The 15,562-nt window shown below is 42.3% G+C and overlaps 1 protein-coding gene across 4 annotated transcripts in view; it reads left to right on the forward strand.

Moving 5' to 3' along the window:
* Positions 1-5,915: 5,915 nt before the first annotated feature.
* ABCA5 (ATP binding cassette subfamily A member 5) overlaps positions 5,916-15,562 on the forward strand; it is a 70,041-nt gene continuing 60,394 nt past the window's right edge. For 3 of the 4 annotated variants that reach the window (XM_059147853.1, XM_059147854.1, XM_059147852.1), the window contains exon 1: positions 5,916-6,136. Coding sequence is in view for 1 of the 4 variants with exons in the window: in XM_059147851.1 (XP_059003834.1) it covers positions 7,013-7,135 (123 nt within the window). In the remaining 3 variants the exon portion in view is untranslated. Of the gene's footprint in view, positions 6,137-6,969; positions 7,136-15,562 lie in introns of those variants that run through there. The other variant, XM_059147851.1, reaches the window with a different exon arrangement.

The following is a 15,562-nucleotide window of genomic DNA, read 5'->3' on the forward strand; positions in this document are numbered from 1 at the left end:
TTATTTGACAGACAGAGATCACAAGTAGGCCGAGAAGCAGGCAAAGAGAGAGAGAGAAAAGCAGACTCCCCGCTGAGCAGGGAGCCCGATGCAATGCAGGGCTTGATCCCAGGACTCTGGGATCATGACCTGGGCCGAAGGCAGACACTTAACGACTGAGCCATCCAGGCACCCCAAATAACAGTAAAGTTTAAATGAAAAAAAAGTTTTTGAGGAATATTACTAGTAGGAAAAAGCTTTTTTTTTTTTTTTCATTGTATACCGATTCCCTCCATGATGTCCATTTATTTGTAATCTCTGGCGTTTTATAACTTTCAAAATATTTCTCTCTGCCTTGGTGGGGGAAACATAGTAGTCTATAGCTCACATTGTCCTTGTAGAGATTAAATAAACGACTACATGTGAGGCATATACAGCAGCGTGGAGCACATATTACGTGCTTAATAGTTGGCTTTTATGATTTCACTCACCTCCTCTCAAAAACTCTCTGAAGCAACCCAGAGACTCAAAGATGGTACATATGTTCTATCCTCCTTTATAAGTTGGAAAACTAGGGATCATACAGGCTAGCGGTGCATCCATCTATGATTATGGAGTCACATGAGTTATTAAGTTTATGAATCCACAATATCTAAGTAATAATTCATTGTCCTTTCTATGGCATTATGTTGCTCACTTAGACGGAGAGAAGGAAAGAAAGGACATTTGGATGCTAAATAATAAAAGGACTATAAGGCAGAGAATGAAAGCGAGTTGTAAGAGGTGTATTATTTTTCTAAGGCCGCTCTAAGAAATAACCACAGTCTTAGTGACTTCAACACCACAAATTTATTATCTGATTGTTCTGTGGCTTAGAACACAGGATTAGCTCTGCAATAGAAATCAAGGGGTTGGAAGGGTTGCATTTCTTTCTGGAGGTTCTCAGGAGAGTGTGCCTTGGTTTTTCCGGCTCCTAGAGGCCACCTGCATTCTTTCATCCAGCTTCAAGGCCAGTGTGGTAGGTTGAGTCCTCACTCTGTCATGCTGACCTATTCCTCTGTTTCCTTCTTCTACTTTTTTTTTTTTTTTTTTTAAGATTTTACTTATTTATTTTACAGACAGAGATCACAAGTAGGCAGAGAGGCAGGCAGAGAGAGAGGAGGAAGCAGGCTCCCTGCTGAGCAGAGAGCCCAACACAGGGCTCGATCCCAGGACCCTGGGATCATGACTATAGCCAAAGGCAGAGGCTTTAACCCACTGAGCCACCCAGGCACCCCTCCTTCTTCACTTTTAAAGACCTTTGTGATTACACCAAGTCTCCCCGGATAATCCAGGATGATCTCCCTATTTTAAGGTCAGCTGATTAACAAACCTAATCTTCTTTTTCCCTGTAAAGTAACATATTCCCAGTTTCCAGGGATCAGGATGTGGACATCTTCGGGCAGATTACAGGCCATATTCTGCCTATTCCAAAGGGATAGGGAATCCTGAGGCGAATACTGGGCAAGGGATCCCCCAAGGATTAAAGGAAGGGGCAAGTGCTTTGTGGGCACAATGTTTTCAAATGGAAATGTTAGAGGCATCGCTGCAAGCTATCGGACATATATTATTAACTCACATTGATTTTGGCAGACAAGGAAACCTCTTGATGATGTTCACAGGGCTAAACCAGAATCTTGTTTTGTACTTCCTTTGTGCTTTTATTTTTCTATTTAAACCGATGTAGGGACTCTCATATATTCCTGTTAAATTTTATCTTTATATTTCAGTGCAGGGTTCAAGTGTTTTGTTTTGTTTTTTCCCCCAAGGTTTTTATTTATTTATTTGACAGAGAGAGAGAGAGAGATCACAAGTAGGTAGAGAGGCAGGCAGAGAGAGAGGGGGAAGCAGGCTCCCTGCTGAGCAGAGAGCTGGATTCAGGACTCGATCCCAGGACCCTGAGATCATGACCTGAGCCTAAGGCAGAATCTTTAATCCAACTGAGCCACCGAGGTGCCCCGGGGTTCAAGTTGTTAATCTAATTTTGTTTCCTGGTCCTGTCTTCAGAAACAGAACTTTGGCTACAATTATCCAACTTATTTTGAGTTTTGAGTTTTTGAGTTTATCTAATTTGAGTTTATCTAATTATAATTATAATTGATTATACTTATATTATAATTATGTTGATTATAATCAAGCCATTATTTAGGAGTCTCACCCACAAGTATCATGAAAGACTGGATTATAAGCTTTGTTGAAATTAATTTCTATCATGACTATACAATTCCCATTTTAACTCAAAGATCAAACAAAAAAAAGAAGGCTAGGAGGACTTCTCTTTAGGTAGTCTGGTTCTCAGTAACCAGCAAACCCTCTTCTGAATGTTCGCAAATCTGTGAATTCTGGAATGTTACTTTTTTGTTCTAAAGCTTTTAGTGTCTGTCTTTAAGCCAGTTTTTCGAAAGCAGGTGATTTGTCATCTTTTTTTTTTTTTTTTTTTTCATTTTTTACAGTTTCTCTGAACTTCCCAGTCACGGGGCTTAGGTTGTCCGTGAATAGCTGTGCGATGTAATTTGTGCCTAGAAACATGAACTTATTTGAAACAGATAGGTATGATCGCTCGCCCCTCACCTCTCTCGAGTTTCACTTCTTTCTCTACTCAGTTTCACCTTCACCACCTTCAAGTCCATTTTCCTTACTGAAGAAAAAGCGCACAGATCGAGTCAACTCTCCAGTTTAGCCTCTATGTTATTCTCTTCTGTAAATTGATAATTCTGTGTTTATGAAAATCTAGGCAGACGTAATTATGTCTTTGAGCCCTCTATCGTAGCCCGTGCTACTGTAAGCACATCTTTCCACCTTTTCTTCTCGAAGGTACCAGGTAACTCCACCCCTCAATGTTTTCTTCATGGCCCTTTATAGTTTACATGACATTGTTTAATGGTGGAAAAAGTATCACCTTCCACTTGAGGCTCTTTAATTATTTATTTTGTTGTCTCTCAGAATAACGGTTGATTTCTTTGCCTTTTTAAAATTTACCTGCAAAGCTGGGGTTCTTCCTAATCAAGAATGCCAGGTACTGAATATATATTGTAGGTTATTTGAGTTTCTTAAATATCAAATTTGGATAGATATTTTTCACATATTAATCTCTTTGACTGATTTTCTTGTAATAAAAGCCAAGCACAACTACCTTTAGAAGTGGTTCTGGTCTCCAACCTTCTACCGATTACTAATTAATCATGTCTTTAAGCTATTTAATAACAATCTCAGCTACATTTGAGATGGCAGTTTGGAATTCTATTGCTAAAGAGGCAAGACTCTCTTTCTGCTTTGCCAGTCAAGGCTGTGTTTCTTTATTTGTCTGGCCTTATTCTAGAAAAAGATTCTAATTTGAAACTTCTAAATTATACCTAATTTAAACCCTGAATTTAGAAACCACATCCCTTCTCTGGGCACGATTTTTTAGCTTGGAGAATTGGTAAATGTTTAAAAACAAGAAATTATAAAGAGTGCTTAATAGTACTAATTTGAAAATGTTATATATAATTTTCAGTGCATCAATAATCATGCAGAATAAGCTACTGATGTAACATTGGGAAAAGGGTAGCAAGCTTAATTCTCTTTTCTACATTAAATACTGCCAAAATTCTGGTTTACCATTTATTTCGTTCAGCTAGGCAACTTGTTAAATCTCAGTCTGTGACTTCTATGATCTACTTATTCCCATGTGATTTATTTGTCTAAAAATCTATTAATGAGATATGGGGATTCGGGTTGCCGTCATGACAACCCACAGTACGGCTTGTTTGCGATTTCCTAGATACAGAAGCTCGGAAAGGAATATCCTCCCTGCTGATGCTTATTTAGTTCTGGGACCTGGTAACTATGGAGATTTAGTTTGAGATTCTGTAGCTAACTTGTTTACAAGGTACACAAAAACAGATAAAAGAGAGAGAGAGAGAAAATATGTTATGGTCAATATATTTTTGGGTGGCAGTCTTGTTATGTAAAGGTCTTGGTGTTCTCTCTCTATAATTCCCCAAACCATATTCTCATCCTAATTTTGTGATCCATTGTATAAGAAGAATTTAATATCTTCCCTTTCTTTTATTAGGTAGATTTTGTTGAGGGACTAGTGCTATTTTGTGTGGATAATAATGACAGTAAGATTCACATCCTGTTGCACACGTGCTTTTTTCATCCCGAGGTACCTCACACTACGATGCATAAGACCTAGAAATCCAGATTGATGTAAGAAAGAAATCTTAATCCCAGACCACTTATAATTTAATTAAAGAGACAGTACATATGTAAAATGATGGTGAACAAGACAGGAGCATGTGTGCTGTTGAGAGGACAATGGGATCATTTTGCCTGAGGTGAGAAGAGTTTCCGAGAACTGGGTTTTGGTCTTGAAACAAGAGGAGAAACACCAGCAAGCAGAATGGATGACAGAGAACCTTATAAAAGCAGGAAGCTCCGGAAATAAATTCCCCCTATAGCGCCATAAAAGAGAACTCTGAAGTTAGAGCAGGTTGAGACTACTAGTGAGAGGTATAATTGCAGAGTTGCTATGAATATGTGTTTCAGTAACCCCTTTTTACCAAGTTGATTTATGGTTGACTTCCATCGACATACTTGCCCACAAATCCTAGGCCATCAGGACTTCACTCCTCTGAATTTGTAGCTAACGTGTCTTACACGTTTTTTCAAAAGAGAAAAAAAAAATACATGGTTGAATAGTTTTTATTACCTGCCTTCTTCAGTTTCCTGCATCGTTTCTAGGACATTCTATTTCCCCTCCTGCACTCTGACTGCCAGATTTTTAAGCATCATGGATTCTGCCAACCCTCTTTGAATTTCTCATTTAATCCATGTTGGGTAGGAGAAACAAAACGCGATTCCTTGATATTTGGCGGGGGGGGGGGGTAGGATTTGGCAGTGACAGTTGGAGAGATTTGGTTTAAATTTGAGAAACTTGGTGTATACAGGATTAACAGAATTTTCTAAAAAGGCTTTAAATAGTTAAATCCCCCCAAGTAAAGAACTGTGCAAGAAATGTGACCATACAGAAGTCTGGAGAGGAAAGTCTGTCAAGCTGGGCGTTGAGCTTTTCTTTCCTTTACAATAACTTTTGACTACCATCTGGGCCAACTTTGGGCAATAAAACTCAAAACATCGGTTTATATTTTTAGAAAAACAAGTGCGGTTTAGAATCTCCCACAGATGCCTGTGCATCAGGCCATTTGGAAAATTCAGGATTCGCGCCATTCCCAGACTCTCCTGAGGACACTTAGAAACTAAAAGCATCCTCAGTGTCCAGATGTCTCAGGTCTGATGGGGGAAGGAGGCAGAAGGTAGGAGACAAATGAGGACACTGCAACCCAGACACTGCAGCGGGGAGGACAAGGGGCAGCGGAGTGAATCGAAATGCAGTCCTGGGAGAGGGCCCCTTAAAAGCCGGGAACCATATAAGAAAGGGATCCTAAAACTAGATGCCACCGGGGAGGCGGATGGAAGGGCTGCAGGTCAAGGTCAAACGCTAGGAGGCGGCGGCGTCTGGAGTCAAACGCAAGCAGCTGGCTGCAGGCCCGTTGTTTTGCCTGCGCCTCGAGGGAGAGCAAGCCCAGGTCTCCGCAGACCATACGGATCCCAAGCTCCAGGGTCGGCGCCAGAGACACTCCAGCTCTGCGGCTGGGCGCGCGCGCGCGCGTGCCCCGACCTCAGCGCGCCTGGTTCGCCCCGCTCGCCCCGCCCCCTCGGAGCCCCGCCCCCTGGTAGCCCCGCCCCCAGGTGCGCAGGCCTCGCACGCGCGTCAGCTCCACAGCCCGCGACGCGACGTGCGGGGCCAAGCGCCGGGAACGCGCGTGTCCGCAGATCCCGGTCCTCCGGGAGCCCCGCCCCCAGGTGCTGTCGGCAGGAGGCGGAGCGAGGCTTCCCGCGCCGCGCGCTCCCGCGGCAGGCGCGCTGCCGGCCCTGCGGCTCTGGGACGCACGGGGCCGAGCGGCAGGGGCGCGCGCGCGGGGCCGCGCTCTCTCCCTCACACACACACACACACACACACACACACACACACACACACACAAACTCCGGTTTCCGAGCTCCGTCACCCGCGCGGAGTGTCTCCCCTGGCGGAGCTTGTCCCTGCCTGACCGCGCTGCGGCTCGGCCCTGAGGTGAGGGGGGCTTGGAGGGCCGCGGCGCCGGCGGCTCGCCCCGGCGTGGGGGGGCGGGGGAGGCGGGGGTCGCCGCCTCTTGGGAAGGGAGAGGCGGGCGAGGGAGAGGGGTGGCGGGGAGGGGGCCGAGGGGCGGGGTGCAGCGGGCCTCCGTGGCGGCCCAGCCCGCGAGCTGAGGGGGGCGGGAGGAGCCCCCAGGTGGGCGGAAGCGCGGTTTGCGGGGGTCGCGCGCGGGTGCGGGGCCCTCGCGGGGCGACGAGAGAGAGAGAGAGAGAGAGAGAGAGAGAGAGAGAGAGGAAATGTTGTGCGAGTCCGTTTCCCTCCAAGCGCCTGAGGCGCGGGGCGCGGGGCACTCCCGGGGACTCTCGCGCCGCTGCCCGCGCTGGGTGTTAGGCGGAGAGTTGGGGTGAGAGGAGAAGGCGCAGGTCTCGTGACAGGGCTTGGGGGGAACTGCCCTGATTCCTGAGAAATGCTGGGCAGAGGTCGGGCACCGAAGGATTCCCGCGTCCCCAAAAGCTGGGTGGGCGGGAGGCATCCGTGTATGGGGTTGAGAGGCGCTCGCGGCTCGGAGCGGGGGTTGGGGTTGGGGTTTCTCCTGTACTCCTGGGGCTGACCTGCTCCTTTCTGGACACATAAGTCAGAAGGACTGTAGAGGATCGTGTGCTTTCTTGTCGAGGACGTTCTGAGGGAACAGAAGGGCGGGGGGGGGGCGGGGGGAGAGGTGGGTTGGGCTCCCAGCCGCGAGCCAGGCTCCGTGTTAGTCCCGTTGCGTCCCGACAGCATCCCATGGAGGTTGGGCTCGGGCGGGGGGGAATGGGTCCCAAAGAGGTTAAGTCACGTAGGGAGATCTCCGCCAGCCAGAAAGGTAGAGCGAAGATGCTAACCCAGGAGGGATGCCGGACTCCAAATTCTGGTGCTTTCTCTACCCACCATGTTGTGTGTCTGCCCAAGAGGACGGGATGGGTGCCTTCGGGGAGGACTCCGCGCCGGAGATCGCTGGTAGGGCAGTTAAGGCTCTTGGGAGGTTCGAGGAGAAATCAAACTAACTAACGGGGCGCCTGGGTGGCTCAGTGGGTTAAAGGCTCTGCCTTCGGCTCAGGTCATGGTCTTAGGGTCCTGGGATCGAGCCCTGCATCGGGCTCTCTGCTCGGCGGGGAGCCTGCTTCCTCCTCTCTCTCTGCCTGCCTCTCTGCCTGCTTGTGATCTCTGTCTGGCAAATAAATAAATAAAATCTTAAAAAAAAAAAAAAAGAAATCAAACTAACGAGGCCATCAGCCTTGCCTGTGTGCTGTTCGAGTCCGTTTCCCTCTCAACGGGGTTCGGTATCAGAAATCTTGCAGTGCGGGTCGAAGCAAATTTGTGAATATTATCCATCATTTATCTGAGTGTCTTCCGTATTCCTGGTACGAGGTGGGGAGAGGACCAAGATGAGCAGGGTTTTTTATAATCTCTGCCCTTGAGTGGAGAGGATGATCCTGTAAAATAACTTGGCAATATTCTTATAAATAATCATAAATGATAAATAATCATAAATAATGAAGATACACAAGCCTGAATTATAAATAAATCCTAATCTTTACCGGCATGCGAATTAATTGGATTAAAATAGTCATGAGCTCAAACGTTTAGGAACCTCTTATATCTAAGAAGAGGGGCAGGAGGGACCTCTGGGTGGCTCAGTTCTTTAGAGGCTGCCTTGGGCTCAGGTCGTGATCCCAGGGTGCTGGGATCTAGCCCCTGGTCAGGCTCCCCGCTCAGTGGGGAGATTGCTTCTGCCTCTCCCTCTCCCTGCTATTCTGCCTGCTTGTGCTCTCTCTCTCTCTGTCAAATAAATAAATACATCTTAAATAATTAAATACATCTTTAAAAAAAAAAGATGGGAAAGCTGGTTATGTGGGCACCATTATATTGTTGTTTTCCAGTTCAACAAAAAAATAGTCATAAAATTCAGGTTAAATCATGTCGTCAGTATTTTGTTTTATTATTACATTACCTTCAATAAATCTTAAACATGAGAAAAGAGAGTATTTTTTACTTACCACCCCCCCCATAAATTAAATTTTATGGTGCTTTTATTCGTTGAGAAACCCATGATGTAATTTGGCAGGAATTTCTTTCATCTGCCCGATATAGTCTTAACCTCTTCTTCCAAAATATAAATCTTAACTACCAGATTCTGTTTAGTCCTTTATGGTTCAGAGTTTTAAGGAAAACAGAGTTATCATGTTAGCCAGAAATGGAATATTGTTTAAATATTTAGCATTACCATAGGCAGAGTGGGAGGTGGAAGTTTCTTCCTATTGCTTCAGTTTTTTCAGGGAAGTAGAAATCAAGGTTTTAATCTGAGTGTGATAGAAGTAGAAGTAAGTGGAGGTCTGGGGTTTGGGAGAGTGAACGGACTAGTGAAATACATGATTGCCGGGCAATTAAACAATTATTCTTAGGCATGAAAAACAAAGTAGAGGAAACAGAGAGTGCTATATTTGGGTGCATAAGGTAAAGGTGTCTAATCTAATTTTGCGTACTGGGTGTTTCACCATCCATCTCCAGGGCCTGACTTTTCAGTGTCCTCTAGAGCAATACCCCTGCACCCTTGGTCATAGTTCACTTTGTCCATGCCTCAGTCATGCCGCAGGAATCCCTGTTCCTTATATAAGTCAAGCCCTTTGGGGAATATAGCTTTCCCCTTCTTTTCTCTTTGCCTGAAATTTCCATTCCATTCTTTCCCCAATTGGACTTACTACATTATATTAAATTTTATCTATCTGCAAAGTCATTGACAGTGTCTGTTTTTTCCCATTATTTTTGATGCATAAATTTCTTAGTAAGTGTAAATGAGTGTGCCACTTTTCTTCTTTCTCTCTCCTTCAGTCTGTAACAGTGGTCACCAGACTTTCTGTAAAGAGCCAGATAGTAAATATCTTAGGTGTTGTGGACTATATGGTCTCTGTATCAATTAACTCTGCCCTTGTAGCACAAAAGCAATCCTAGACAATGCAGAAATGAGTGAGGATGGCTGTGTTAGGATAACACATGTGAAAAACACTCTTAGTTCATGGGCTGTACAAAACAGAATTTAGCTCCTACCTCCTTCATTGTAGTTGGCAGACCTTTGATCTATAAGGACTCTTAAGCCCTGATAAAGGAATTTGCAGTAAGAAGTTATTGGTTATAAGATAACCATTGGTGGTGGAGAAGAAAAGATAAATTAGTCTTTTTGGTCAAGAATCTCATGGTCAGGTTCAAGATTAAGACATGTAAACAAATAATGATGAGGACACAGTATGGTAATGGCACTTAGTTTATTTATTGGATATGGAAGTGGAAGACAGTAGTGATAATCATTTTTGCTTGGACTAGGAGTAACCTCTAACAGTTATCTGTTGGAGATGGGGAACATTTTCAGCAAAGAGCCTTTCCAAAAATCTTTGAAGCTTGCTAAAAAGGTGACTGATCACATCTCTTACCAGGACAGCTCAATTTCTTTATTTTACAGGATATAATCTTGATTCGTTTCTCTCAGAAGTAAAACTAATACATTCTAGTAATTCATAACATTTTTTTCTAATAGTTCTGCATGTTTTTTATTGCTTTGAGAAAGGTAAAATATATTTCACAGCAGGTGTAATGTAGTAGCCAATATTTCTTTAATAAATGAATATTTAATATTGAATACTGGATTATATTACATCTAGTCTTAAGTCGTTTATCAATACATTAGAAAAGGAAGATGAGCTTTAGTGGGCTTTGAATTTTCTTGCAATTTATGGATTTGGTGCAAATCATTTTATCTAGGAAAGGTAAATATTTGATTGAAACTTTAGTGATACTAGGTGTTTAAAACTTACCTAATTATTTAAAAGCTCTACAACAAACTTAATGCATTCCCCAGGTATGTTGTGGAGAAATGGAAAGTAATTTAAAATGTTTAGAATCATTGTGTATTCTTATTGCTGTGTGTCGGTCATTGCTTTTAGCATTGTTTTAAGAATTGGCTTTGTTAGACAGTTTTAAGGATGCTGGTCTGGTACAACTTTGTGCTGGAACTATATCAGGTATTTTAAGTTTTCTAAAAAGTATGATTTGTTGAAAATGAGACATTCAAAGTTTTATTGTATTTCAGTTGTTAGCCTGTGCTTTCAAGGATTCTCTTCCAGTATATGCTGCAAAAGAGAGGGTCTTAGGTGTTGTCTCCTCAGAGAGCTCCCTTTGGTGTTGTGTAGTCCTCTCTACCGTTTACAGCTCTGCCTTGGTTTTCATGAACTCCATCACTACTGAGTGAACTCCTGAGTGTGAGATCCTGTTCCCACTTACAGACAGTGTCAAATGTGGGGCTGGCTAAGCATCTTTTCTTGCCTTTTCCTTTTGTTCTTTTGAATGCCTTTACAAAGCCATAAAGTTTGAGATAATTAAAGAAAATTAGAGTGAAAAAGATGACATTTAGAGCACTGTGCTAAATATGGCTTTTCTTATGGTTTAGGGGAAAGGCACCTGGCAACTTAAACTCTTCACAGATGTCCCCTTGCTGGCCACACCTCATTTCTAACTTTGCAGTCTTGTTTCAGTTCCTTCTGTCAGAAGCACCACTTTCATGTCGCCTCTGTTGATGGATCTCCTCCACCTTCCTTTCAGGAAAACTCATTCACCCACCCATAGGAGTTCGTCTCATCTCAGATATCATCTCTTTATCTTTGGCTTCATTATAGAAAACACTGCCTTCCCACATCTTTCCTCCACTCTAATTTCCCATTGGAAACCCTGCAGAAGAGTGTGGGGGGTGAGGGTGAGAAGGGACTTTTGTGATTACCCTACCAGTGTGAGTCGCAGATACCCTTCTTTTATTTTTCTGTCTTCTTCCCAAGGGGCAAACATTCTCAGAGCCAATATGTCTGGATACTGGAAGAGGAAGCAAATATTTTCCCAAACACCCATAATTTGCAGGGAATCTTTTACAGTAGAGTCAGTGCTTCGCATTATTGTGCAGAGCAGACGTTGCCTGTTTATCCCCATGGCCCCTTTCATTCAGGCCTGCTTAGGCACTGTGGGTTGTGAGGGTGAGGACATACAGGTCCAGTGTTGTGTCTGTTTACAAAAACGTGACTATAGCTTTGAAATTACTGTTTAGATAGACATTAAACTAAAAAGTTTGTGAAGATTCGATGTTAAGAATGTTTGTTGTTTTTTTTTTTAAACAGCCAAACCAGTTGTTACATGACAATCAGCCAATTGGATTTTCTTCTTAAAACATCTATAAGATGTTTTACTAATTTGACTAGATAGAGGTTCAAGGTTATTGAAATTTAACATTTTCACATGATTAGACTAGAGCTTGTGAATAGAAGAAACATGACTTTGTTTAGGCCAATGTCATGAGCGCACTATGAAGATGCACATACCTAGTTGTGTCTTTCCACAATGTCAGCTTTATTCAGTCATAAAACGAGGTTAACATTATTATAAAGCAGTTACAGGTTTCCAAACTCAATGACATTTCACCATGTGATTGACTTGGGTTCTTACTCAGCACACAAAGCAGAAACATAGGACAAGTCACACAGCAAACAGGATAACACAGAGATTAGGAAGTTAATGAACCAAACATGAAGTCAGTAGGTAGGCTCACAGTTGAGATAAGGCATCCGTTGTCCTGGTCAGCTCTCAGTACTTACTACCTACCGTGTTTGAGCAGTGAAGAATCTCAGTTCCTGTCAGAGATAGTGGGACAGAGCCTTTGGCAGCAGCTTCAAGTGGTCAGACATAGAGGAGTCAAGTCTGAAGAGTCTGACGATTTGCTGCAAAAATCCTCCCTTCTTAAAGGGATTTAATCAGTCTAGGGCCCTGCAGACCTCCTCTGCTTCTGGTGCATTACCCTTAATTGATTGTGTCTTGTTTGACACAGGCCCGGCATGACATAGGTGACTCCATCTTGCTCTCTACAGTCCGTCATACTGATCCATCTTTATAATTTTATAACAGATTTCATAATCGTTTTTGGCTCTTTGCACTTTTACCATCCATTCTGGAAGATTTCCTTACTCAGCGTTCTTTCTAACTCACTGATTTGCTTCAGATGTTGTTCACCCCATCTACTGAGAATTTTATTTCTATCAGTCTGCTTCCTTTCCAGGTTCCATGTAGCTTTTTTAAAAAATTGCCTTGTTTTTGTTTCATGGATATGATATTCTTTGTTATCCTTTTGAGGATATTAGTTATACTGATTTTCAACATGTATTTCTTTCTTTTCTTTTTTTTTTTTTTAAGATTTTACTTATTTATTTGACAGAGAGAGAGATCACAAGTAGGCAGAGAGAGGGGGAAGCAGGCTCCCTGCTGAGCAGAGAGCCGTGATGCAGTGCTTGATCCTTTGACCTGAGCCAAAGGCAGAGGCTTAACCCACTGAGCCACCCAGGTGCCCCTTCAACATGTATTTCAACTTGCCAGGGACCAGACACCATTTTCATGTTTTTAATTACATGTATTTATTCTTTTAGTCATTCTTATAAGACAATGAAGTGGATACCATTATTATTTCACTTACAAATGAGAAGACTTAAACACAGAAAAGTTAAATAACTTGCCCAAAGTCTCAAGGCTAGTAAGTGGCAGAGGCTGGGTTCATATTTTTATTGGTTTGCCTCCAGAGGTCACACTTATGCTGCATTATTAGTTGTTGGGATTGTAGACTTTGTTGTCTCCTCTTGTTGGTATTGTTTTTATGTAAATGCTTACTGATTCCAGTTTATTTCAGCATGTGTCAAGATTCTGCTTGGATTTACTGTGGCCCATTATTTTTTCATTGTGTGTGTGCTGGGGCAGGAGAGAATAGTAGCAGCCTGCTGAAAGTTAGCAGCCACCTAAGTAAGGCCTTCACTGCCTCTCAGTTTAAATAGAAACATATACTCTTCCAAAGGGAAATAGATGAAGAGGTAAGATTGGGATTTTTACCTGATAAGTTAACCTCTTCTTAAAAAGGTATTATTTTAATTCAAAATAGAAATCTTTTTAAAGTGTTGAAGTCAAATGTAGATGGAGTATTTCCTTTCTGTAAATATTAAAACAGTAGTTAGCTCCGTTTATGTTTGCATTGATTTTGAATCTTTTTTGGTGGAGAGGGAGGACAGATGATAAATGAATCAACTTAGCTTCATGTTGATGAGATTTTCTAGGCAATAAGTAGGACATATTCCCTGAGAGACCTAGGTACAACGTAATGCGGGACGATTGGACTAAGGAAAAGGACAAGGACCCAAAAATCTACCTAAAGGAATAGAGAAATCAGGAGCAGAAGGGAAACAGCATGAAAGCACATTTTGCTTATAGGGATTTTGTGCTTTGGAGGAAAGGACATAAAACCGAGAGTTGGATAGATACCAAATTACTGTGTGTTCTCTTCTATAGAGACATTACCCTGTTAATATTATTTTAAAGTAACTTGAAGAACTCTACATCATTCAGTGGTTCTCAACTTTTTATCTGCCCTTAGGCACTCCCAATAGTATCTGTGGAATTCTTTACTTAGTAGGGAGGGGAGGTAGACAGGTTTTTAACATTCCCCTTACCATGCTCACTTTGAAAATCACTCTTGACCTTATGAGTATTCCAATTATGGAGTTAAGGACTTTATAACATTATAAATTTATAACATTATACTGTTATATTAGTTAAGTGGTTTTGGTTGTGAAGAACGGAATCTGATTCTTGCTAGCTTATGTGAAAATAAAATATATTGGGTGGATAATAGGGCATTTCACGTACCGTAAGAAAGAAAAACCAAGTTTTGGCACAGGAGGTGTCATACTTTAATGGAAAGCATAGTACCAAGAGTGCATGAACTTTCTTCTCTTTTCTTTTTTTTTCCCTTTTAAGTAAGCTCTAGGCCTAACAGGGGCTCATCCCACTGAGCAACCAGGTGCCCCTGAATTTTCTTTCTTACTTGTTTCCATTAATGTAACTGTTTACATGACTCTCAGTCTCCGGATCTTAGTTAAAAATTCCATACTTCCAGGAGAAAATTGATTACAGATCAGGGGTAGCCGTAGAAGTGGTAGTGGCGGGGATGGCTATGGTTTGTGTGTCTCTTGGCATGGTGGGAAGATAGAGGGTGATGTGTTTTTGGAGTAGTGTTGGGGTCCAGAGCTGATGGCCAAGAAAGAATTCTTGAGATGTGTTCAATGCAAAAGGTGGTTCTGTTAAAGCATGGGGACAGGACCTCTGGGGGGGACCTGCAGCCCTGAGATCATAAGGGACAACTGATTATATACTTTGGGGTTGAGGGAAGTAAAGACAGAGGGAAGTTTCAAAAGGATTTTCCAGTGCTAAAGAAGACTCTCAGGATAGTGGAGGCGTGGCTGTTGTTAATCTGAGGTAGTTTTTCCCTCTACCAAGGCATTGATGTTAAGATAGTTGGGAGCTTTCTGGAGGAACATTATGCTCTGCCTGCCTCAAGTTGTTTGTCAGTGGGCTGCAGGTTATAAGGACATTTAATTTTATCTACATTTCCTTCTGCCTTTTTTTCTCCACATAGAGGGTAGAAGTAAGTTTTGCTGTAAAAAGCCCTGATTAGTGGTGAGGTAGGTCCAAGTGTTCACAAACGTCAGACAAGCCTGTTAAAGACAAAACGCTGAGTTCAGGGAGCAGTTCTCAAGGAAGAAAAATATTTGTGAGTCCATCAGCAACTATATCAGGAGCCTGTTTTCTAAAAATGAAGACTTACTTAAGCATGCAGCATTCAATTTGAATGAATAATTCATTGGTGCTCACTAAATCAATGTGTTTTGGCAGATAATGAGAATGTTCTTGTTGTACTTGTTAATGTTTCTGTTTGTGTTGTAGTAAATCATCCTTGAATGAGTGTATTTTTTCTTTTTTTGTTTGTTTCTTCTTTTTGGCCTAGAGATGATTATCAGTTATTTACAGAATCTAATATAACATTGAGACTGTTGGAAGAATTTATTTTTAACGTATCCTCTATTCTTGACTGCTTTACTAGTTCTGTTTTTAATTTACTTATTTTTTTTTAAAGATTTTATTTATTTATTTGACAGAGAGAAATTACAAGTACACTGAGAGGCAGGCAGAGAGAGAGAGAAGGAAGCAGGCTCCCTGCTGAGCAGAGAGCCCGATGCGGGACTCGATCCCAGGACCCTGAGATCATGACCTGAGCCGAAGGCAGCGGCTTAACCCACTGAGCCACCCAGGCGCCCCTTTAATTTACTTATTTAATATTTTTTAGATTATGTCTAATTGTACAATTTTTTAAAAGACTTTTTATTTATTTTTAAGTAATCTCTACACTGAGGGTAGGGCTTGGACTACCAACCTTGAGATCAAGAGTTGCATGTTTTTCTGACTGAGCCAGCCAGGTACCACTGTAATTTTTTTAGTATGTGAGTAACACATATTGACAGGAAAATTGAGAAAATGGAA

This window comes from Mustela lutreola, chromosome 15, assembly GCF_030435805.1.
Source record: "Mustela lutreola isolate mMusLut2 chromosome 15, mMusLut2.pri, whole genome shotgun sequence".
In the NCBI taxonomy this organism is placed as follows: domain Eukaryota; kingdom Metazoa; phylum Chordata; class Mammalia; order Carnivora; family Mustelidae; genus Mustela; species Mustela lutreola.